Source organism: Phalacrocorax carbo, chromosome 8 (assembly GCF_963921805.1).
Source record: "Phalacrocorax carbo chromosome 8, bPhaCar2.1, whole genome shotgun sequence".
Lineage (NCBI taxonomy): Eukaryota > Metazoa > Chordata > Aves > Suliformes > Phalacrocoracidae > Phalacrocorax > Phalacrocorax carbo.
Genome location: NC_087520.1, coordinates 39082406 through 39108053, shown reverse-complemented (window position 1 = coordinate 39108053; position 25648 = coordinate 39082406). Strand labels below are relative to the sequence as shown.

Here is a 25648-nt window from a genome sequence, read left to right as displayed (position 1 = left end):
GGACTAACAAAGCTTATGTTGCTTATAAAGAAATAGGGCGACGCTTGCTGTCTCGTCCCTTGCAGTGGACAGATGGAATATCTGGAATAAACCGCAGTTCCCAAACTCACAAATGTAATTTCTTCCCATAAATATGATCAGCCCGGTGTCTTTTATAGTATTTTGCCAAATACTATCCAACCCTTACCTCAGGAAAACAAAAGATTACCTTTTTACTTCTTGAACATAGTCTGCATTTCTGTCAAACAGGTGAGTTACTGAGTCTTTGATTGCTTCATGTTTGAAAGATGAGGCTGTTCCAAAAACAGTAACATTGGGAATAGTTGAACAGAGCTGAGCAACAGCTTGACCCTGCGAACACATTATTATGTTAGTTCACTGACATGGAAATTGGTTGACAGACTTTGCAGCTGCCAATTCACTCATGACACAGAAAAATCCAAGACCAATCATGTGCAAGGACTTCCCAAACTAATTTCTTGCCAGTGCAATGCAGTTAGCCACAGGAAAAAAAACTGACTTAAAATCAAAAGGATATTCTGAAGACAAAGAAACCGCAGGGATAAAAGTAATTTAATGTATTAAAATTTGTATTTGAAACGAGTTCTTCTTGGTCTTTTAACAAAGGCAGTGTAATTTAAAGGAAACGGCATTAATTTACACGGACCACCAAAAATGATTACTCAAAGACTGCTAGAGAAATATTTCTCATTTGCTACTTGGATCCTGCGTGCATTTCCCCTGGAGCCCCTTGAGTAACGTCAGCGGTCCTCTTTGCACTTTGTATCTCAGAAAAGCATTGACTGCTTCCACACACGAGTCAAACCCCCTCTGCTCACAGGGAAGGCCTCGCAGCACCTGATGCCAGAACAGAACTTCTGGCAGATAACGCAGTAAGTACTTGGCTCCTCTGGTGCTCAGACACAGCTCTTTGCAGTCCTAATACACAAGGTCTAGCGCAGCCAGTCCCAGGACAGCATGCAGTCTACCATTCCTAAGCAATCCTATTTTATGACGGTTTCAGTAGGAGACAGCAAGTTGGTATAACAAATACTGCAGAGTAAAACAAATCCAGTTTGCCTCTTATTAATAACAATAATTATCGCTGATTATTCAAAACGCAGGAATAGCCTTGAGTCACACTACCAGGTCTGCTCAGGCCAGCGCCCCAACCTCAAAGCTGATCAATAGCAAAGGGTATAAAATGGCCTAGAGCGTGTATAGGGAAACCATTCTCCCAGCGTGCCCGTCCTGCGCCTGGGCAGGAACCCAGTGGAGTCCGTCAGATGCTATGCCAGTGTTCAGGTAGGACCTGGGGCATTAGGGGAGTTGTACTTCGACTTTCCAGCTTCAGGCACTAGAAGGCTTTAACTTCTGTAAGTTTTAACCTCTAATTTCACGAGGCTGAGAGAGGAAGGGAAGCGCTGCACAAATGCTAGGTCATGTAGATTTCAAGAAGATCCTAACAGGCCATCTTTTTATAACCCTGGGTTTTGTTTTACTCTTAACACACTGACAAATGGAAGACAGACTTTTGGTAGCCACATCCTGCCTCTTGCTGTAACTGCATCATTCCACTGGAGCTCGCATGGTTACCCGGATATGCCCAGAAGCAAGAAATGGCACAGTCATTCTAAAAATAACTTCTGGTGGAATTCAGCAGATTCTTGCTTACATTTACAGCCAAAAGACTGTAATTTGTAAACTGTACGCATGACCAATAGTGTCATCCATGGATAAACACATTTCTGTTCATTCCAATCAGAAACCCTGATTATTAGTGTGTAAATACCAGTAATCAGTGCTTGGGTTTTATTTACAGTAGAATAATTAGATAAACCTGCACACCCTGGGGGTCTTGGCATCCATACATATAATGCTGAACATAATTGCTAGTGGCAATCCTCTGAGCTGAACGTCACAAGAGAGGACAATATTATTATTTGTATCTGGAGGCATCCAGGAGTTTCAGATTGGTTTCCTAATGGATTAGTCAGTAAACAGCTGCACAGCAAGGAACAGTTTGTGTCGTCCTTTGGACAGGTACCGACAGACATAGAGAAGAGCACAGGAGAAGGGATGCATTCTCATTCTTACTTTACAGATGAGAAACGGAACAGCACAGCAAACTGAACAACCTGTCCAACAGCTCAGAGAGACTTAAGCAGGACCCAGGTATGAATGCTGATTTGTAGCATGGTGATCCAATACCAGACATAAGTGACCTCTTTTTAAAATCATCTACCATTTTACTGGGTTGGAATCCCCAGTCTCTTAGAAGTCACAGGAAAACCCATTCCTGAGGGCCTCACCTCACAAGATGTAATGCCTTTGGGGAGCGGAAAACATTTCACCCTTCTCATACTTTGTTTCTCTGTTAACTTACCATCTCATTCTGAAGCCCAGGTTTAGGCCTCCACAAACATCATAACATAAAATTGCAAGAAAAAGAATTAACATGGATTTTGTATCCCTCCTTTTCTTAGTCATTTTCTCTAGCAATCCTCTTTTCGCATTGTGTCTCCCAGAAAACCATCACCCAGAGTGATTCAGATAAGTCAGTATTTTATAGCGTGTGCTAGCTGAGTGAAATTCTGCCATTATTGACCTATTCTCTAATTAGTTTTCTGCATTTTCAATCTAACTTGGGAAGACAAGGGATAACGAGCGTATCCTGAATCAAAACCACTGAATGTTTAGAAGGTCATATATTAGAGTAGAAAACATGTTGATTTTTATCCTGCAGAAGATGATTAACATTTAACAAACTGACAGTCAGATGAACAGGAGAAACGCACAACAAAAACCTAAGATGTGCACAACCTATTTTCCTCCTGACTCAAACTCGTCAGTTCACCTCTCCCTTCACCCGTAGAGATAAGCTTATCTAAAACCCTAGATCAGGATACTTTCCAGCTTTCTGGAGATAGTTAAAACCTAAAACTGACTCATATGACCAGTACTTTTATAATTGGATCAACAACATCACTGAAGCATTTTGAGGCAATTCCACAAAACATTCTTCTACAGCTTTCTGAAGATTTTACTTTGACACTGACTCGTAATTATATCTGTGCAAAGTACTCTTAGTATTCGTATTTCAGAAATCTTGGAATAAAGGCTGCTATTGGGCCTTTCATGCTTTTCCCACAAAAAATAGGAGAATTGAACTCAACCTATCAACTCAAACACTTCACTAATTTCTGTGGAATTTGACTAAGCTTCAAAACAGCACTGTGGCTATGCAAGTCACTCTTAAATCTTTTCTAATCCCTCGAGTCATCCAGCTACCCCTGGATTAGTAGCTCGCGTTTCGAAGGCCATACATTTTAATTGCAAGTACGTGAGGCCCCAGCGTTGAGGATGTCCATAGCTCACACATGAAGTACGCACAAAGGGTTTTGCAGCTGGAAGGAAGGACACCCTCTTCCCAGGGCCGTGGAGGGGCAGGCGAGGTATCCTCCTGCCCCCTGCACACTCTCACCAGGGAGCACCCTTTGATCACGGGGGCACACGAGCCCTGTCCTGGATTTTGGATTCCAAAACCATTCGCCTCCTAAAAACTGCTTTGTGGTAAGCAGAGCCAAGAGACAAAACCACGTCGTCTCTGCTACCACTTTTCACTGTGGAGACCACATAGATATGGAAGCAGGCACCATGTTATCAGAAACAGTGTATGAATACTAAAACCTTCTGAGAGGGTATCTAATTAGATAAGCATGATTGGAAAAAATGAAAATAAAGCTCTTCACACACCTAATTTTGTATATATGATGCAAATTTCTACATACAAGCACAGACTAGATTCTTGCTTCCTGAACCTGGGAAAATTAATAAGTGACAAAAAATAATTCTCACTTGGACAATTAATTTTACCTTTAATAGGCTTTAGCAATCTTCAGAAAAAACTGATCAACTGCTTTTCTGAAGGAATAGAATATTCCCTTAAAATGGAATTAATCTTAATATGTGTTTTATATACTACTTATCATGCAGAACACCACATGGTGAGTCCTCAAAGAAATTAATAACTTGGATTAAAGCATTCTGTGGAGATGAAGCATGCCTCCTAATACTGGATTTGGCATAGGAGGCTTGTGTCTCTTTAGCTTCAAAGTCTGTTTGATGGATTCCTTTTCAAGGTACCCTGTCAATTTACAAAACCTGTATGTTGAACCTAATCTACACATACGATTATTACAGAATGCATTATAAATAGACACGCTTATCGTAGCTTTAGATCCAGTAAAAAGATTGAGATTTCTTTACATTCCTCTGCTTTAAAACCCACCTTCAAACCTGCAGGACTGGAAACTTCTCATACTGAGATAATCACATAAAAGAACGGAAAAGCAGATTTTTAAGAAGTAAAAATCAGATAGACCGTTCTGTGCATTTTAATGCAAAATTGCTTAAACAATTTCAAACAAAAAAGAAATGTCATTGACATTTAAAAGTCAATACAGAAAGCATGAACAGAAGAAAAATTACTAATCTAATTAGCTTATTAATACTAACTTAACACTGGATGACATGTAAGTAAGGGGTATAAGTTAGTAGATTTCCAAAACGGTCTGACCTAATGGCACAAGTCAGACCTCAGTCTGATGTGCAAGCTGTGCACTGAATTACAGCAGCTGTAGGTCAGTATACTTTCAAGAAAGCATCTTTTTTTGCTATTGTGTAGGCTGAGCCCAGCTTTACAGCAGGAGAGAACAAACCATCTGAAAGATACCACCCTGCAAAACTACGTCTATTAGAACCAATAGCATCGATAAGAAATTATCATTTCTAGGATATATTTTTGCAGCCCAAAGGTGCTACAGCAGCTTAAAAAAAAATAAATCAGACTATCTTGCACAAAAAAACCTGCCTGGAACCAAACGTGAGGAGAATCCATGTTTCCAAAATGCTTTGATGCCACGTAACCATATCTAAAGGTGGTACAAAGTACACAAACGTAGTAAGAAAACAGCAAGAGAAGATATCTACTAATCTCCTGGCATTAAAGAAAACTTTTTCTGGTGTTTAGGAGAAGTCAGATAACAACACTCCATCTCCTGAAGGTGTCGTTTTTCCAATTACAGCAGAGGGAATTGGAAACCAAACGCTAAGGCGAACATTGCAGAGCGGACAAACTGAAATGTGATTCTTGAACAAGCGTAAGGCAGCATCTGCTGCGCTGAGCGCGCCACAACTGAGTTCTGGAGCAGAGGGAGGGGAAGAAAGAGTCACCAGGAGATAATGATCTCTCTTACCCTCAAAATACCTTCTTTTCTGCGACTATTACCAGGGTGTGTTTTTTCCTACCCCCATGCAAAATTGTCCAGATGAGGTGCATCTAAAACTCAGGGCTGAATCTCCATCTGGTATAAATCCTCTCCAGTTTAGTGGAGCTACAACAACATACCCCAGCCGAGATCGTCACCCAGAGGATATAAACTCTACCTGAAGAGGAGCAGCCAAGGAAGAGTTAAGCACTGCCCATTTGTGACATGACTCAGCAGGGATTCAGGGAAAGGACAAGTCCTTTGGGGACTGCAGGGCTGCGAGAGGCAAAAACGAAAGGCCTTCATAGACTGCACCTTGCTTTGGTCAGGGAGATCGCTTTTTGTGTATGACTCGCCAGGCTTTTGTGTTTGATTAACACATTACGCTCCGAGGCACTGTCTGGAAATAGACTCAGGCATGGCACTGGGACCCTCCTGAGCTGCTGAGGGAGCGCGTCCATCGCTTCAGAAGCATTCAGCAGCACAGGGCAGCTCAGGGGCCAGAGACCCTCTCTGGCTTCAAGTGAGATAGCTTGGGTACTTAAAGCAGCCTAGACTTGGTTACACAGAGCTCTGTGTGAGCTGATTTATTCCTTTCCTTGGCTGCTGGAGATGAAATAAGAGGAAAGCACTTCATCAAACGCAGAATGGCTATGAACTGCTAATACAAAAATCGCAAGTGCAGCCCTGAGAGGTACCAGGTAAAGATTTCAGCAAAGTGGGTAGTATTAATACCATTGTACTGTATGCTGGCCAGTCCATCAGAAGAGTGGAGTAAATTCTAATTATTCACATTCAAGAAGGACTGACTCAAATACAAGAGTGCTATTTAATGTGCTCCTACCTGCTAGGTGCAGACAGACATAAATTCAGTCTACCCATACAATGTTTAAAAAGGATCAGGGATGCTGTGAGACCTATTTTAAAAGGCTCTGGCTTTCACACCAGCTTACTGCTGCTTTGCTGCCAACCAGCTCAGGGCCCGGGAAATGTGTATGTATCTACCTGGACCAGAGTCTGTAGGATGGCCACGGAAACGGATAGCTGACCTTACAAAAATGGGGCATGAACAAACCAACCTGCTTTCAGCCTGAAAAATACAGGCCAAGGAGAGATTTGATTCTAAGTTTGTTCTAGCCATAAACACATATACATCCTACCAAAAAGATCTGAAAGAAGTGTCCCAAGAGGAAAGAATAGCTAATTTTGATCAGCAGAAGAACAAAGATACACTAACTGGCCACAAATAAAGTCTGGAAATTGAGAAAGATTTCTCACCCACCAAGACACAGTAGACAGCATTTGAGGGGGTAAACACCTAGGTATTTATTTTTTTAAGAAGTCTGGTAATTCTCTTGAAAGGGTTCCTATATGCTGCCTGTGACAGAGGGTGACTAGATTTACTAAGGAGTGCCAGTTCTTTGTCAGATAAAATATCACCACTTCAGTGATTCAGTTTGGAATACATCCTCAAATATTTGCAATTTATGCAGGGGAGACACAATAAAAAAGAGGGTTCCTGCCAAGCAGTAACCAATCCTGCCAGGATGACCTAAATCTGTTGCCAAGTCAGATTTACCCTTCAAATTCAAACATGAGAGCTGCATCTGTAACTTACTCCACCTGCACTTCCTCTGCTGCTGAGCCTGAAAGGGAAGGTCAGAGCACAGCTTCAAGATAGCAATTAATGCTCCTGTGTGAAAGGCAGCTTAAGTTTAGCATCTGTAAGACCAAAATGCTAAAGAATTGGCTAATAATTCTGCCTTGAATCTCAGGGGTTAAGTGATGAAGTTGAAGTGTTTACACAATCTTGGTAAACAACCAAAGTTTTGTGCTCTAAATATTCAGAATAGGAAGGACATAAAGAGCAAACAAATAAGCAAATGGGCATAATGGCTGTCTCTCTCAAACCTAAATCTCTGAAAGAATTCATTTTCCAGGTAGATATCATAGAGGCTGGATTTATTAAAGCTAGAGAGAAGAGCCTCACTTTGCCTTTTTTATTTTTTTGGGGGGAAGGGGAGGGGAGGGAAGAGTGTGTTGGATTGGTTTTGGGTTTTTTTAATACAACAGTCCTGTATTTATACTCATTTAACTAGTCCAGGAGACAGTTTACAACTTTACATTAATAATTTTAAGAGCAACTTTATAACCTTGTACAAGCCTGTGCTGCGACTTGCACTGAATGCGCTGACTTAAACAGTCTTCATTTTAAAGAACCAATTGCTTCATACGGCAGAGCACCCCGGCAGGGTGCGTGCTGCTGCTCAGTTTTCTGAGTGTATTTTCTTCAGTTACCACTTTGCTTCACTTGAACAAAAGACATGTCTTACAGTCATTTCAAATATTAATTACAGTGTTTTGCAGTTAGGATAGGCCGATATATGTCCTACAGTAAGTCACATGTTCTTGCCAACTCATATTTCTGAGCATTAATTTCTATGTACAGATAATAGGAAGTTTTTGAAGTTCAGTGTTAGCTGACTTTCTCCTTATTTTAGCAATCAGTTCAGAATGACACTTAAACATTTCCACAGCTTTAGGCATTTAAAGTTTATTTGTATTACATAATTGTATCTTTTGTTAATTATCAAACTGCACTGCTACTCAAAATAACTGTTTAAGCAGAAGTTTTAAGCATCCTGCCAAGCAGAGGCCTGAAAGGGAGTGTATGACAACCACTGTCCTTGTTAGATCTTTTGTCAGTAGCAGCTTGAGCAATAACAGAATGCTATGCAAGGTATTAATTTCTCGAAGTCTGATTGCATCATGCAGTGCAACTGTGAGCCTGTACCATGCTTTCCTAAAGGCCCCTGAAATTTCTCCAACCTACTTCACTGTCCAGGTTGAAGGCTGAAAGTCAGTCACTCTTAACTGCCCCTATCTCAAGAGGGTAAGTGAGACAGGAAAACCAAACCAACCCCAAAGCAGCCCCCTCTCCAAACAATCAAAATCAGCAACCCGTCCCTAGGAAACAAAGCAAATACAATCTCTCCTTTCAAACCCCCTCTCTAAGCACTGCAGCAGGTCCTCCTCTTCAGATGGAAGGCTACGATATACCAACAGCATCAGAAGCAAAGTTTGAGAGTGCCCACCTCTCTCCTTCTGGTTCAGAGAGGCAAGGGGCTTCCCCACAGCCAGCCCTTTCCTACCGTAAGAGGGAAGATCACATGATGCCCTGACCTTTCAGCCGAGTGGGCAGCAGGGAGGGTACTCATTTGGTGTATGGAATGGGATTCAAGTCTCTGTAACAGAGACACAGGTACGTGAGACTTTTTCAAGATAAGTTATCCTCACACGCTTCCTTTTTCTCAGCATCACCTTCTGATGTCCCCTGGAACTTCTAGAAATAAGCAAACTGACTTATCTAAAGTATCCTGTCAGGCTCTGAAGGACACCGTCACATACTAGTCATACACCAGGCACAGATGGGGAAACAACTGCTACAGTTGCCTCACTACCAAAAATACCTATAAACAAAAATAAGGCCACATGGGTAAACTGAGGCAATACTTAAGTAAAGGTCCTAGAGAACTTTCCCTGACTCAATTTATTGAAAATGCTGCAGGATCCTCCTGAAGGGGACTGGGGAGCCAGAACAAAAGAACCTCACAAACATTCCTGAAGCAACAAGTTCTTTTTCATAAACTGCCTGAAGCAGCTAAAATAATGATCTTGCATAATGAGAAAGGAACAATTAGAAACTTCTAGTCCCACAGGGAGCCTATTGTGTCATTAAAGTGTTCCGGAATTTCTGTGACATTTAGAAACAAACTGGACAGGTTTCCCACTTGCTGAAAGCGGGAATGGGCTTTCTATCTATTAAAGCAACAACACAAAAAAATACCTCTTCCCACAGCGATTTCAGTGCCAGTTTTCTGTTTTATTAACTAAGAACTTTGTGAGAGTGATTTGTTCGATGGAGGCTGTTAAATTTTTCAGAGGATTAACAGACAGACTATTAAAGTGGTTTAGAGTGACACAGACCCCTCTGAAATTTTTATGTCTAGTTAGCAGAAAGGAAAAAATTCCATGCATCTCCAGAGTGGTATTTTACCTGTAAGACCTATCGAGCAATGGGAAAAGCCTGTCCTTTCCAATTCTACTATACATGCTCTTCCCTTACAAGGAACAGGCAGCGTGAGGCATCCTCCCCGGTACCACAGCGATCAGCACCCTGCCTTGCAGGGCAGCCAGCCCCGTCTCCCTCATGCGCAGGGATTGCTTTTGGGTTTTGCGAATTGCGTATGCTCAGCCTGGGTCTGTATAGTGTCAGCTGGGCAAACAGCCTTACAGCTAAAGCTGAGCCTTCAATTCCTGTAGAATATACAGTCCCCCTGAATGCGTGGCCTCATGTTGCTTTAACAGTCCTAAATTCCACATGAAAAGATTTAATATTAAGGAACAATAAAGTCAGCCATAACGGTCTAGGTTGTACTGTGTCGAAGCATAATACGATTATAAATTCCATTCATTTAGCAAAGTATTCCAAGAGGACCATTTACTGCAAGTAGGATTATCGTTAGCTAGAAATACTTTGTACAGCAAACTTACGAATTTATTCCTTTGATTACAGCCTTCTTTTATTAGAACCTGAAAGAAGGTCTAAAGGCATAGAATTAGGGATAAGGTGTTTGGGGCTGCCCACCAGACAACAGTATATAAATTTTGCATAAATAAAGCATTAACAGGAAAACAGAAAAGGTACTCTGATTTGAAAGGCTGATGTCTGCTAATGTTCTCAGGACACAAAATCTGTCTTAGGGAAAACAACTGCATAATTTCAAATGTAAACAAACTCCCCTGTCAGTATCTTAATATTTTGCACAGCTTAAATATTTCCCAAAGGAGAGAGATTTTCCTAAAAGATAGTCCAAGGAACTGGTGACACAAAAATGCTGACTTTTTATTTCATTGAGTGGCCTGGCATTCCACCGAATTCATCCGACTGTTGCTTTGCCCATGCAATGCATCACCTCCTTACTAATGATCCAAACTATGACATGCAGCAGCCACCACTGACTCAAATTCGGCATTTATATGTTTTCCTCAGGGTTGACGTGATAATGCTTTTCATTGCTTTCAATCCCTCTACAACAAAGGGGGAAAATAAAAATAAAATTAAATAAACTGTCTTTCACAGAGAAAACATCACACACACTCGCACATGGTACTCACAGGAACATTCCAAGAGGACCATTTACTGCAAGGAGGATTATGGTTACCCACAAATACCTTGTGCAGGGAGCTGATTTATTTATTCCTTTCATTACAGCCTTCGTTTACACAGAAGTACAAGATGTGTAAGTTCAGGAATGCCATGCTTGGGACAACACTTGCTCCTTGATCTCTGACAACAAATTAGGGGGCTTTGGAAAGGTTTTTAAGTAGAATTTCTTGTCAGAACATTTGGCGAAATAAAAAAGCTCCTGCCAACCATTCGGATCAGTGTTTTGATGGGAAAACAGATGCAGTTCCTCCCACCGCAATCCCTCACACAGGGAAGTCTGATACCGAATCAAACTGCAGGGTCTGGCTCATTTCAGAAATTGAGATGCATCAGACCGCTTCAGCTACTTGATGACAAGAAAGTAAGAGAAGTTCCAACTTACCACCCCACCTCCTGCTGAGTGAACCAGCACAGACATGCCTTCTCGCAGGTTAGCAACTTCGAAGAGCATCATGTAGGCAGTTACAAAGTTCATGGGAAACGCAGCAGCTTCAGAAAAACTCATGTCATCCGGGATCTTGTAGACAAATTCTACTGGGGTACATACTACTTCAGCCCATGCGTTGTAGTTTACAAAAGCCATGACTCTGTCTCCAATCTACAAACAAGGAAGAAAACAACAGCTGCAATTGGGACTGCAGAGAGCAGCTCACAAAACCTCCAACTCTCCCTGTTCAAGCTGTGGGTCACTGACTTGACTGTGACGATACCGGTGCTTCACATCTGTGGCAAAATAGCAGTTAGCTTTGCTCAGCTTTGGGCTCCTACCATTTTAAAATTGCATTTATTTAAATAAGTTGAATTTAACAAAAATATCCAGACGAAGTTAAAGCCACCTCTTCTTTTTTGCTACTCTGCTTCTCTGATGGAGCAGTCTTCCATCATCAGGAATACAGATCACCTTTTGCTAGCAGAGCTCCTACATAACAAATGGGGCCGTACACAATGAAAAGAGCATTCTTACTAATAACCAGGAAATTTGCTTACAGAAAAAAGAAAAAACATTAGAATAATATTGAGGAGATGCACAGAATAAACAAAATTACACCTAAGATAATTCTCATTTTGCTTTCTCAGTCTTCACACCAATTTAGAGCTACCTTCCCTCTCTGCGGATTGAGAAGGGGAGGTCTTGTACTCTGGTACACAGAGCACATGAAAGGGTTCAGAAACCACCCATTTAGAAGATAACACCATCTGTATCCAGCCTCTATTTTTATTATCTTAATAAGGGATTCTACAAAAACATTTCCATGACTGTCATTTCTACAACCATGTGTCAGAGCAGAATTTGATCCTGCAACTTCAAATAAGCCACCTTAAACATGAAAAATGTACCTCTGGATTCTGAGTCACTACTAAGCCTACACAGCAAGTTTGACAGCATTTAAAAGGAGCAATGAAATATTCTCTTCAAATGCAATGTTTCTCTACTTGATGCTTTGGAAAATATATAGTAGTGAAAGGGTATTTCACTACGGCCAAGTAAAGATTTTATGTCAATATTAGATACAGTTGGTTGCTCCTAGGAACCTTTCAGAGGTCTAGACACATCAAGTTCACACATGATGCTACACAGATGGACAAGAATAATAACATGGCAACTGGAGCTCTGAGGCTCCTGCAGGGGTACAACCAGACTTGGAAAGCAACACCTGCATAAAAGTAGAAATTGGTCTACTGGGGCTACTAAGGAGAGCCACACTGAACAAACGTTTGGTCAATATATATTAAAACCTTCAAAGGCACAAACCTTACAAACTGTCTTGTCCCCAGCAGCCCCTGTCTTTCACCTTGTCTTTCACTCTTTGCCTTTCTATAATACCTCAACAAATATAGCATCCTTACCCATGAAAGGAGCTCTTCAGTGGAGCCACAGTATAAGTTATAAGGCAGGAATAGCATCAAACTTCAGGACTTCATGTTTCAAATAAAACTAACAGCAGCTGTCCCTCTAAAATAATTTTGCTTAGCTAACTAATATTCTCTGACATTCTACTAATACCCACTAATGCTTTAGAAATACTACAGGTTGTTCTTGAACTATTTCAACTACATTCCACAGCAACGGAGTAAAGCACAACTCTCTCACCTTCAGGCAAACATTTATAGCACAAGCACATGTTGGTCTCCCAAGTACTTGTCATCACTTTGGCTTTGGGATATTGTGGGTTTGCTGAAAGCCAAGGTACTGCTGACAGTTCTGAAGGGTTTGTCTCTTACAACAAGGATGCTGAAACAGAACTGTCATTCCAATTTCACCAAAATGCCTCGTCCTTTTGAAAAACACAAATTAACAATGCCTCACTGGTAACCACTCTGTGGTTTCCTTTTGCTGTTACAGAGGCATCTAAAACTTAAAAGACTGTTAGGATTAATTAGTGAAGATGTCAACATGTCCTATATCCTTGCAAGCAAACATAACTGATTACCAGAAAGAATGCAGAGAAGTCTCTCTTGTTGATTCCCAAGGCATTTCTTAGTGATAATACCATATTTTACCACAAACTCTACACAGACCCTAATCATCATGTCAGATTAGACCACAGCTCTTGAGAATCATCCCCACAACTAGAGATAGATCAGTCCTGATAACATTTGAGCTCAGTAGAAATCAGCTTTTCCTTTTAATGGGAAAAGTAATAGGCATTATGCCATTATTCAAATTCAATGTAAAATATGTTCTTACACATTACTGTCAGAATGGGCTGCCATTCAATGCTGTCATTTGTCATATGATAACACAATCACAGCAAATGAAGACAATAAATGGCTGCCAATACCTCAGGTAGCACAGACTAAGGGCCAGTAAGATACATTTTTCCAGAGCACGAAATGCCCACAGCTTTAACATGACTTGAACTGGAAGAGATCTACAAAGGGAGAGGAGGTCAGAAGATGTAGGGTGCAACGTTCGCTATTCCCACCATTGCTATGGGCAGTGGTAACAGCATATGTATGTCAAGGAGACAACAAGCATCTGGTGTACTCCTACCCTATGCAAGAAATCTACAAAGCCAACAGAATGTTCTTGCGTCTTCCTCATGGTATGTTCTCCTGTTGATGGGTTCATACCTGTACACAGCAGTTATCCTGAGCATCAACTCTTCTTCTAGACCAAGCACTACCATGGCTATGCTGATTGTATGCAAAAAAATAAAATACCACGGCTTGTTTCAATTTCAGGGAGCACACCAGAGCACAAACATGTTCTATAGGCAGAACAAAGATACAACTTTAAAAAAGACCCCGTATATTCAGTCCAGTGCAATGTCATTCAAACAAACACCATATGCTGTAGCCTCATGATGCCCTTTAAAAATAGCAAGAACTTTTAAACTGAGAATGCTGATCTAGAGCAGACTTTCTATACTCCCTTCATAGAATACTCTTCAATATGGAACGATAAAACACAGCTACCAGAACGGGAAAACTGAAGCAGCAGAGTTTTTGAAACAGCAAAGTTGGAAGATTATGATTTGTTTCAAGGCAGAGATGGGGCAGGAGGGGGAAGAAGGAGAAGTGTCCTAAGAAGAGCTCATCACTGAGACCCTACTAGAAACTAAATTGGCCATTATATTCACTCAACTGAGAAATTTTACAGCTCTTCTAGAAGAGCAAAAATGTTACCTTTAAATAAAAAATATTTTAGGTCATTGCTTTCTTAAGATCAAGACGCAATAATAATTCAGAAAATTACTTGATGACATGACTGACTCAGCAAAAAGCTAAGATAGAAAAATTTTGGAATAAAAACTGAGGTTTGACATGCATTAACTATCTACTTAGGAAATAAAGTGCCAGATTGGAGGGAATATAAATGTTTAACTTCAATAAAGGAATAGGAGGTAGAACAGAAGGCTGCTTATATGTAGTAAGAGATACCAGAGTACATAATGCCAACCAGTTATGAAAGCTTTATTAAATACATTAACTAATTGTCATTTATCCTACTCTGTTAGGTGAGATACATCTTTTTCCTGAGTGATCAGAGTAAGTCCTATACCGAGAACCAGGGTCCCAATTTTAGCTGCATCTCATGAATGCACATGGTTGTAAGAAGCAATACTTGTTCTAGACAGGGTCTTGTTAACTCAAGATCAAAAGTAGAAACTAGAATCAGCAGCACATGGGCTTTGAGGAACAGAGCAACGTTGACAGCAAACAGGACCAAGAAAAGAAACTTAACAAGTTAACTCAGTTTCTTTTACCTTCTTAAAGCACATCAGTCATGCTTTCCAGTTCCCATTTAAACCATCAGCCTATGCATGTGGCACAAGTGACTTTTCAGGAAGGATTTGAAGGAGATGACAGTGGTGGCTTTAGAAACTAATTCAAGAGGTCATTCTCATGCTTGGGAAGCAGCAAGGAAAAATTGTCCTTTCAAATCTCAACAGGGTGGTGAAGGCTTCTGTTGCTGGTAGACCAGAAGGGATTAGGGACAACATACCCAGTGAACTGGTGATTACTTAGTCTTGCTCTTCAAATAAAGAAAACATTACCTCAAATCCTTTCACACTATCTCCAAGAGCTTCTACAATTCCAGAGCATTCAAACCCAGGAACAAGCGGTGTCTTCGGAGGGTTGTCGATATTCCCCTGTCGCACCATCAAATCAATGAAGTTCAAACCACTGTAAAATACAGGAAAATAAAATAAAGACTATTACTGTAGATCAAAGCAGAGGAGGAAAACTCGACCCAAGCAACGGGACAGCCAGAAAACTTCAGGGCAGCATTAAGAAGCGGGGCACCACAGCATAAGAGGAACCCAGCAGACTTTCATACTCTTCATGTGCAGAACCGACCAACTTTACACCATGCTGGACACTTGGGCAGAAGAGTACACATGCAAGGCAGCCACATCTGTCACTGGTCCCAGAGCAGACAAGACTGTTTTCTGAGTCACACGTAGAAATTCACAACAGGCATTTACAAATTCAATACAGTGAAATGTTAGGATTTCTATGACTGCATTATGAGCTGGCAAGTGAACCCAGTTCAATTTAAGAAGAAACCCCTAAACCTCACACATTATAAGATGTTTTGAGCCACGAGCAACCTGATGTAACTGTCCTAACCTCTGATGTGACTCCAGGAATGAATCTTGTGTTTGTCCCAGGCAGGAGTCCAAACTTTGACATGAACTTATTAAGTATCAGATAGGCTGACGTTTTAAAACAGTTCCTTCTGGATCACTTTTGTAGAGTTTTGCAAAGGTTATTTAGGTCTTTGGAGCCCTCAGGGTTGCTGCTTGGAAAAAAGTACAGATCTTCCCCTGTAGTCTCAGTTTTGAAAGACCTTGAAGAGTATGTGCTTTGTCTTTTATGTGCTATCCAATTTTATTAAGTAAAATTTCGTGGTTTTCTAAGCAGCCACAAAAAAGAAAAAAAAAAAACAACACAAAAAAGGTACCATTTATCTACTATGTGCATATACTGATTACTGGCACAAATGCCATGCATAGCTAAAACTTCTAAAACTCCTAACTGGCTAAAATATGCTTCAGCATTAATCCATTGTTCCAAAACACAGCCCTGTATTTATTGTTAGCGGAAATTGCTGCACACTAACTCCCCCGACTCTATGAAGCTATGCACACAGCCAGTCCTACTCATGCATATGATACCAGCAACTGCTTGGATACATAAAATCACTGATGTGCACAAGTATTTATAAGATAGAGCTTTAGTCAGATACTAATCAAGACAGAAACAGATTGAACAGACCCAACAGACAAAAAGACAGAGTAGACACACAGCATAAGCTGGAAGACAAGACAGCATTCATGAGATGTAGGTCACTGGGGGGAGGGAAGAAAATTCCACCAAATGTAAATATTTGTAATTGTGGTGGAGGGCGTAAGAGCAGCCTGAACCCACAACTTTAACCTCTGTAAAGGCAGGATTATAGATTATTTTTGACAAATATGATTTTGACAATCTAGCTTGACAAACTTAGGAGGAAAAATTAAAAATACCAAACAAACCCCAGCATGCTCACACACAAAGCTCATAACATTAACCAAACGTAAGGTTAGGAGGGGTTTGGCACAATTAAGTTGGAGCTTTGAAATTATTTTGGAAAGGCCACTCCTTACTCAGTGGCAAAGACCACCTCCTACATCATCACTGTAATGCTGATAATGAAAGAGAAATTACAAGTAACAAAATGCCTGCAAGGCAGTCATCATTGGGGGGGGGGGGGAAACAAACCCAAAACCAAACTAACACCAATAAAACCCCACAAAACCAAAATCCCCACAGCATACTCAGAGGGAACCGTTGTCTGTGTGCATTAACTTCAATTCTGATCTTCTGAACACATCTTTCCACACTGTGAGCATTTTACAAAAAGTCACCTTTTTCTACATTCCTGCAAGAAAGGGCAGCTGGAGGCAGAACTGTGATCATAGAATCATAGAATGGTTTGGGTTGGAAGGGACCTTTAAAGGTCTTCTACTCCCACCCCGCAGTGGAAACTGGGAAACCTGGGTAGGAACACACCCCATGGCATCATAACCAAGTAGGCAACAAGCAGCCAGGTGAATATGGCAAAGACCATAGCTGTTTGATAATGCCATATGATTACACACACATTATAGCAGCCTTCTAGAAGCATTCATTCTTACAAAATAACTTGTCAGGTGATTTTTGAAAGGGCACATATCCAGTTTTGCATCTAACGACATAATACCAGCAATTCAGTTCTGTTCTGGTTCCATTTCTCTTTCATCTGTCTTTATCCAGCAATATTAAATAAAATAGAGAATTCATCTCTATTGCAACAAACTTACAAGACTTGATACTAGAACAGGTCTGATAAGGAGAGAACAGAAACACTATACAAGGTACATAATACCTAATTCACTATTTATCATTTTAATTACTAGTGGAACAGAGAGCGTTGATCAGCATTTCTAATAATTTCTAGTCACTTCCCAGAGAGTTTCTTCTTCATTCATTTCACCTTTAATCTCCTGTATGTCTGCATGTTGTCACATCCCTGTTACTCTCATCCATGCGTTAGTTTCCATTCTCCTCCACTTCCAAACACAGACAAAAATAAGTTGTTTTATTTTACCTGCCAGATTTGAACAAGCCTTACCATCACCAATAGACCTGAAAGCACAAGTACGTTGTATGGTAAAACCAGCAATTTTTTTTTTTTCCTCCTTTGAATAACCTGGAGGGCCCAAGGATGCATGGCTAGTTTAGTAACTACCACCATGACACCCAACCGAATCAAGTCCTTCATTGAGATTCAACCTAGAGCCAACAGGAAAAGGGGAGTTTAGCTGCACAGAACATCACAAAAAAAAAAAAAGTCTCTTCAAGAGTGATGGTTTTAGAGAATAAGCACAATTTATTTCTTGTATCAGTACAAACCAGCATAACCTGTTCTGGTGTGCAGCCAGAGAAAGCGACTCCTGAACTTCAAGTAAGGGCGAACCCTGAGGTAGACACGTAAGTGCAAAGTGATTCAGTGACAAGAAGTGGATAATTTCTTGCAGTTGTGTGTTTTTAATCCTAAAACAAAAGCTGGACACAAATGAAGATAGGGAAGGATATGAATTACCAAGATTGATACATCGACATAGGGGTTCTGCAAGAAGCTTTCTGTGAAAGAGCAGGGTTGTTAGTGTGAACTGCATAGACTGCATTACCTGCACATCTCTGGAGGCAGAGCTTATCAAACATGGAAGTATCTTTGAATCTGAGTTTTTAAGTCTGCAATGCTCTGCCTCAACACCAATTTTGAGAATCTTGAATATTATTTTCTACACTCGTGTTTTAGCTTTGCTACATTTTTAAAGTGTGGAAAGTCCTGCAGATAGAAGACCGTATTCTAGACTTTCACCATCAGACCAGCAATGGTCAACTTGGTTCTCCTTGCTCTGTCCCATGCACTCGAGGATGCTTAGGCATCCTTCCACTGCAAAATACTAAATCATGCAGACCATCCTTCACACTTTGTTTTGGAGAGGTGCTGCTTTTCATCTGTCTTATTTCACTGTAAGACTCCACTGAAATTAATTACTGAAGTTAATGAAATACAACAGGGCAAATAAAAGGACCACTGAGATTTACACTCTTAAAATCCTTCCCCTTACCCCTGGACAGCAAATTGCCTGACAATCTTTTAAAAAACTGGAAAGGTTTCAAAAGATCATATCCCATGCTTTTCACCCAGACACCCACAGTATATGAACAAGGCTGCCTTCAAGAACAAAACTCATACTGTCCGCTATTCTGCTATATTTAGGATTTCCTTTATTTTCTACCAGGTTTTTTACAGTGTTGTTATCTCACAGTCACAGAGTCAGAAGGGTCACTTCTGCCTCATTCCTCATGACACGTACGTATAGCCGCACAAGAAAGAATTATAACAGAGAAAAGGAAAATAAAGGGAGGTACTTACAGGACACCATTCCTTATTCACACCCCCCATCTGAAATACTGCTTTGGTTTGTACTAGCTACTTGTCTAATCTTTTAAACATTATGTATACTAGTGTTCTGCAGGCTGTAAATTTCATACAAACAAATACAGCAATTTCAACTGCTCTGTCATTATCAATCAAGAATTATTTCAGGAGATATGCAGAAGCTGTGACTCAGTTTGGACATCGATGGCTGTTCCGTTTCTTAGTCACTGAACGAGGCTAACACATGACTCATCTCAGCTGACACACTCTCAATTGGATTGCTGATATTCCAGACCTTCAAAAGAATTATTCATCTGGCTTAGTGCTAATAACAACATATCCGCCATCTCCTCCATTTATAGTACCATACTACAAAATGTATACATATGATTTAACAGGTGTATACATGTGATTCAACTGGTTTCATCCCCCAGTGAATGTAGAGAGAACGTAGGACTGCACTTTTCACTGATAAATAGTATATATCATGCATGCATACCTTCTTCTTAAAATAAAGATGATTATTTTTCTCCACAGGTTGATGGAGAAAAATAATCATCATCTATAATGATTGCCAACTGCAAAACTGATTCAACTGAAAACATAATTTGTCATCAATATGTTTTACTCGAGCAGCCCATCTTTGGGGTATTCAGCACTGCACACATTAACTCCCCAGGGCAAAGCCAGCAGATGTTTGTCTCACTCAGTCTCCCAGACTAGACTGCAAGTCCATCATCATCCTGATCAATCTTCTGTATTTACAGACTCGGGTCAAGAAGATCGGCAAATTGATTTTGCCTTGTTTGGAAGCACGCTTTGGTGACCTGATCGCATTTCAGCCCTACGGCCGCTTGCAGCCAGGAAGGACAGGCAGGCGCTACACAGCCTACAGGCTCCTCTGGCATGAGGGGAAGCTTCCAAAACACACGTGGTGTTGTGCAACCTGGCAGTAACTACAGAGCAGCTGAGCAGGTCTACTGATGTCAAACAGCAAGCGTGCAACTCGCCAGCTCACCAGTGCTAGTGCAAGCCTGGAAAGCAACTGTAGTTGTAGCAGAGCTGAGTATTTCTATTTTACAGCCATGTGTTCTTTTGCAGGAAACTTGCTATTTGTGATACACACATCTGCTGCTTTGATGAAAGTGGAATTCATACAGCTACTGCAGAGTGCTGTAAACTCCTCAGGTGTTCAAAGGAATATGTCCATGGGCTCACAGCATTTTAAGTTTTGCATGTTAACTTTTGTTAACTCAATGGCTGGGAAAAAAAAAAATCACTCAGAAAACAACACAGCCTATTCTCAAATGGAATTACAGCCCTGCTTGTTAGCAAAACGAGCTACCCAGCAGCTACTGTGCTACCGCTATTTCTTAGCGTGGAATTTCTTGCATTTCCCATTGTGCCTGGTAAGAAAAAAAATAAACAAATTAGAATAAAGAAAAAAATCTCTGCCCTTCATCTATTAGTCCTCATTCAGATTGATGGATATCACCGTTTTTCATGGGCAACACCTTGTGGCGGGGGGAAGAGGGAAATACTCACATAGGTCACAAACCTTACGCTGCCCATTAAGTACAGGACGGAAAGCCCAGTGCCCGAACAGGCCAAGACATTCAGCTACATTAACCTACTCGGATGTTCCAAGATCTGAAGCACATCCACTGGATACAGCTTTCAAAACAAGCTCACTGCCCCATACCAGCATGATTTTGAATTCAAGTTCCTTCTAAAATAAACAACTTGGCCTTCACCTTGGAATCTGTGTTCCAGAAGGACCATGTTTTCCACAGAGCAGAAGAGGACAACAAAAGATAAGTCCCTGCCTAGGTGGAATTAATTTGGTCCTTGGTGCACATCACTTTGTGCAATAAGATCCTATTGTTGCTTCTGTCACTTAAAAAATAATCCAATTTTCACGAAGGAGCATGTACTCTGAGAACCAGCTATCTAGGAAGAACAGCCTGCTCTAATTGTCTTGGAAAAAAAATTAGCCTTCTAGGAAAGCTCGTTTCGGGATGCTACCAGATTGCTAGGCGCTTGTCAGCTGGGCACGGGCATTAAACACGGGCAAGTTATCCCCAGCTCCAGCCCCAGGCACACTGGCTCCGAAGAACAGTTATGATGACTGAAGTCAGCGATTCCCGGCAGGAAAACAACAGCTCGTATCAGAAGGGAAAGGGACAGGTGCCGAGGAACGCACGCAAGCTGGCATCCGCACCTCTCAGAAAGCAAGCGACAAAACCCTGAACGCAGTCAGCCAGGGGCTTCCCCCCCATTTCTCCCGGCTGGTACGGTGAAAATTAACGACAATGGGTCTTTTTCCCCCCTTCGCAGCTGCTGCTGGCAGCGCACAAACCCCGGCTCCACCTGCACCGGGCGGCTCGGAGCTCGGCCCCGGCCCGGGCGGCCGGCGCTGCCGCGGGGCCCGGGGGTGCCGGGGCGGCCGGGGGTGCGGGGCAGGGGGCGGCGGGAAGCTGCCCGGGCGGCGCGGAGCGGGGCTCCCCACCGCGGGGAAGCCACAAGTGAGGGAAGTTCCTGCAACAGCCGCCCGCCCGCGCCGGGAGGGGAGACTGGGGGTTCCCACCCGCGCCCCCCGGGGCCAGCCGAGGTCCCCCCGCCGGGAGGCGGCTGTGCGCGTGTGGGGGGCCTCCCGGGGAGCCCCCCCCCCCCCCCCGACCTCCCGCCTGAGGGGGACCCGCGCCCCGCCCGCCCCCCGCGGGCCCCCGCCCGCCCCGGGGGAAGGGGAGGCCGAGAGGCGATACTGGACCAGGCTTTGACGCGGATCTTCAGCTCCCCCTCCTGCGGCTCCGGCATGGCTTTCTTGGACACGCGGAGCTTGTTGAGCCCCCCGAAGGCGGACAGCACCACGGCTCTCATCTCCTTCGCGTCCCCAGCCCGCAGGCTGCCGGCGCCGCTGCCCTCGCCGCCTTCCTTGCCGCCCTCCTTCTCGATCATCTGCTCCGTCTCCTCCGCTCGCTGCGCTCCCTCCTTGGCCATGGCGGGGCTGCGGCGGGTCCCGCCGGCTGCTCCCCTGCGAGGCGCGGTGCCGCCGTCTGGAATGGCCGCGGGCGCGGAGCGGCGCGGCGCGGAGCGGCGCGGCGCGGCGCGGCACGGCACGGCGGTCCGCCCGCCCGCCGCAATGCACCGACTAGCTGCGCAGCGCCACCCGCCGCCCCGGCGCGGCGGCAGGCGGCCCCGCGGCGCCCCCCGCGGGACTCCCGGTCCCCGCCCGGGTGCCCGGTCCCCGGCGTGGGAGGAGGGCGCCGCTGGCTTCGTGAGGGGTCGCCCGGGGCCGCCGCGCTGCCGAAAATCGCACCTGGCGGCCGGGCGGGACCGGCCGGGCGTTCCCCTGAGGCGGCTGCGGCCGGGCCCCGCGCTCGCCCCTGCGTGAGGCGCTGCCGAGGCAGGGGCCGGCGACCCCGCGCCTCCCCTCAGGGCCGGGCGCCCGAAGCGGCGCCCCGATGTCTCGCCCTCCCCACCCGGCAGCGTCCCGCCGCTGGAGGTGCTTCCGCACCCTGCGAGGCAAAGCGGAAACCTCCCCCCCGCCCCGATACCCCCATCCTAGGCCCGGGCACAGGCCGAAGCCCCCGAGTGCTCGGTGCGCCGGCTGGGGAAGGGTTCTCTAGTCAGAGCAGCCTTCTTCGACACCCTCGTCCCATCCGTGCCCTGCGCCTAATGATGTTGTGGCTTACATCTCCACTCTTGAGTGGAGGTCTTGATCAAGACCCCAGGCCTTGATCATCACTCGGGAACCCGGTGGGCAAAGTCACTTCTCACCCAGTGCTTGCCCTGGAGCTGTTTTCAGGGCCACTGAGCAAATACTTTTAGGATCAGGAAAATGGTGCGGGCGGTTGGCGCACGACTGACACACGCACTCGCAAACGAGGGGCCGGAGCGTGAAACTCTGCTGTAATGAACGTTTAAGACTTCATACAGCAGGTCCCTTCCTGGTGACTGATGCCAATGTCTGCTGGTTTGTGCAGGGAGCTCAGTCCTGCGAAGCGAGTGCAGGGTGTGCTGTAAGACACCCACCAGCTGGAGCTGCCTGGGACTGGCCTGCTTTGGGGGCCCTAATGAAGCCACTGAGCTCTGTGTTAACAAGGTAGGCACCTGCAGCTTCACCTCTGACAGCTGAGCGTGGATTTTGGGGGATGGCTAGTTGTGGTCCTGTGGAGGTCCCCGTTTTGTCTGTTGAGTTCAGTGTTGGATGCCTGCATCAGTTTGCTGATGGTCCCTTGTCCTGAATAAACCCACCTCTTAAATGCCTAAAATTATGCATGTGTTTATGGAGTTTCAAAATACATTGCAGTGTGCTGGGCGTACAGGGAGCATTCCTGCAGACCTCTCTGGGGACACAGTTCTTCCATCAGCCCCCCTGCAGCAACTGAGATCTTAAGAAGTTTCAGGACCTTTCTGACTCATGGTAGGGATTACCACCACCATCTCCTTGGGCTGTGGATTTGTCGTGGTCTGAGTTCATCAATATTCCTTAATTTCACAGTATGCCTTTATTTCCTCTTGGGTTATGTATTCAGTGTATTGTATTTAGAGGAAGCAAAAAGCTTGTAAATGTCTTAGCTATAATGAGGAACGGAGTGTTTGTTAACAGGTGAAGAAATTTGGCAGAAAATAAACCCCCTTTCAATCCAGCTGGTCCTCAGATGTCAGAGGGGCTGGGGGCGGCTGGGCTTAGATTCCGAGTCATACCCAGTTCAGCACCGTTAGTCCACGAGGGATTCGCTAACAGGACAGTCACTATTAGTCTAGTCGTGCCCAATAATGCCTCACCACCAGATTCACTAATAGTGCAGTTTATTGAAGCAACAGAAATACAGGTTCCTATTGGACTGCCAGGGATAAATTCACCGTCTGCAAAGCACGTGCAAGTATAAAGCACCAAAACACAAAGTAACAAGCTTGTTCTCTGAATTTCCCTGGGGAGATCACTTGGTATAACCAAGTGTTCGAATCTTACCCAATAGGCGTCCGAATGGGGGAGAAGAGAGCTTCGGCCCCTCAACTGATCCCAGTAGTCCACGATGGTATCTTCCCTTGTCCCTCTCTCTCGGTGTCATTTTTATACTACTTTATGTTTCAGGTGGGGCTTGAGTGACTCTAGACATACATACTTTTGTTATTGATTGGTGTAGAAATTCCTCGCTTCGATTTAAAGGTATAGGCTAAGAGAAATTCAGAAGACACGCTCAGTATGGGGTGGTTGTACCTTGGAGGCGGGTAACTTTGGGATGGAGATGTGTATTTTAGTATTATAGTGAGGTTATAATGAGCAAAGTTCACCCACAGGGCATGATGTCCGGGCATGGTTCCATGGTTCCATCCAGCCCCCATATCTGCAGTGATTTATGGACAAGTTTGGCCATGAAGCCTTTGCTTCACTCCCTCCTCTAGTTATTTCCCTTAGATTAGGACACTGAGCTCCCTCAGTGTTCCCATCTAAGAGTGCAGGTGGTGTTGCTCAGGGGACAGTCACTGAACCAATTTCCAGCATGCCAACCGCATTCCACTCTGGAAGTTAACTTTTATGAAATATGGACATAACTTTAGCCTCAATAATTTCAACCTCAATAATCTCACCCTCAGTAATCATCCCACATGGGGTAAACCATTTTCATTCATGTTAACACAGTGAGATAGTGGAGAAATGGACAGAGTTTTCATATTTCTTTGTACTTCGTGTGTAATACTTTTGGGTTTATTTCTGTCTAGTCTGTAAAAGGTTTTCAGGCAAAATATTTTTTAAAGCTAATTTCTGAGAATTTGTCATCTGAGCCTGTCATAAGTGAAGCAGTAAAAAAATACATGTAAGGAGCAAAGGAGGAGGAGTACTAGCCACAGGGAAGCTTCACGGGCTTCATTATCTCAAGAAGTTCACACATTTTTATCAGAAGTAAAGGCTGATGCCTCAAACACCTCTTATGTTGTCCTTAAGAAATGTTTTGGACAAAGATTCAAAACCAGCTCACTAACACCAACGAGAATTTTCTTTGTGAGGTATTAAAGTGATGCCGTCCGCTTCATTCTAAATAACAGCTTGTGGAGGGATCTAAGGGTTGTAAAGGTCAGGAAGCTTTATTTCCTCCATTGCTCCCCTGGTAGTACCATTAATATTCCCTTCCCTGTTCCCCACACTCGGCTAATTCAGTGCTGTAATAGGGAATACAAAGTTCTGTCACTTTAGATCTGGCCATTTGAATGCATGACCAGGCGGGCAGCAGCTGAATAAAAAATAACATGCGTTTGACTCCAAATGATTCACTCAGCGGGCATCTTATTACAGTTCTAACTCAAATGAATGATAAAGTGCAGAATGACTGGGGAAAGTAAAGCAGATAGCATATGTCAACTAAGTGACACCCAGAATAATGAAGAGGCTGTGGTGCAGCTCAGTCACGTCACTCCAGTGGTCTGAAACATCCAAAGTGAATCTGGACCTTAGACTGCATTTGTCTTGCATGGGTTTGTCTGCTGCTGTAGTCCTGTCTTATGCTGGTAACCTGGGAGTTTTCTGAATGACCCTACCCATAATGATTTAAAGCGATTTAAAGCTATTTCTCATTGATCCCGAACCAAAATTGATGTATCCTAAGTGATTTAACCGTGTACTGTTTGCAAGTCAAAATGATTGAAGGATGGCCACTTTGTAGAAACATGATGTCTTGCTTACGGCAGAACCAGTACTTGCACCCATCAGTTGTGGCA

The 25648-nt window shown here is 43.5% G+C and overlaps 1 protein-coding gene across 2 annotated transcripts in view; it reads right to left on the bottom strand.

The window, feature by feature from the left end:
- Positions 1–22387, bottom strand: part of VAT1L (vesicle amine transport 1 like) — a 64063-nt gene extending 41676 nt beyond the window's left edge. The window contains exons 1-4 of one of the 2 annotated variants that reach the window (XM_064459618.1): positions 21696–22387; positions 15003–15132; positions 10883–11098; positions 209–351 (exon numbers count right to left, since the gene is read on the bottom strand). In XM_064459618.1, the coding sequence (XP_064315688.1) occupies positions 209–351; positions 10883–11098; positions 15003–15132; positions 21696–21925 (719 nt within the window). In that variant the 5' untranslated portion in view covers positions 21926–22387. The remainder of the gene's footprint in view (positions 1–208; positions 352–10882; positions 11099–15002; positions 15133–21695) is intronic. The other variant, XM_064459619.1, reaches the window with a different exon arrangement.
- Positions 22388–25648: the final 3261 nt, after the last annotated feature.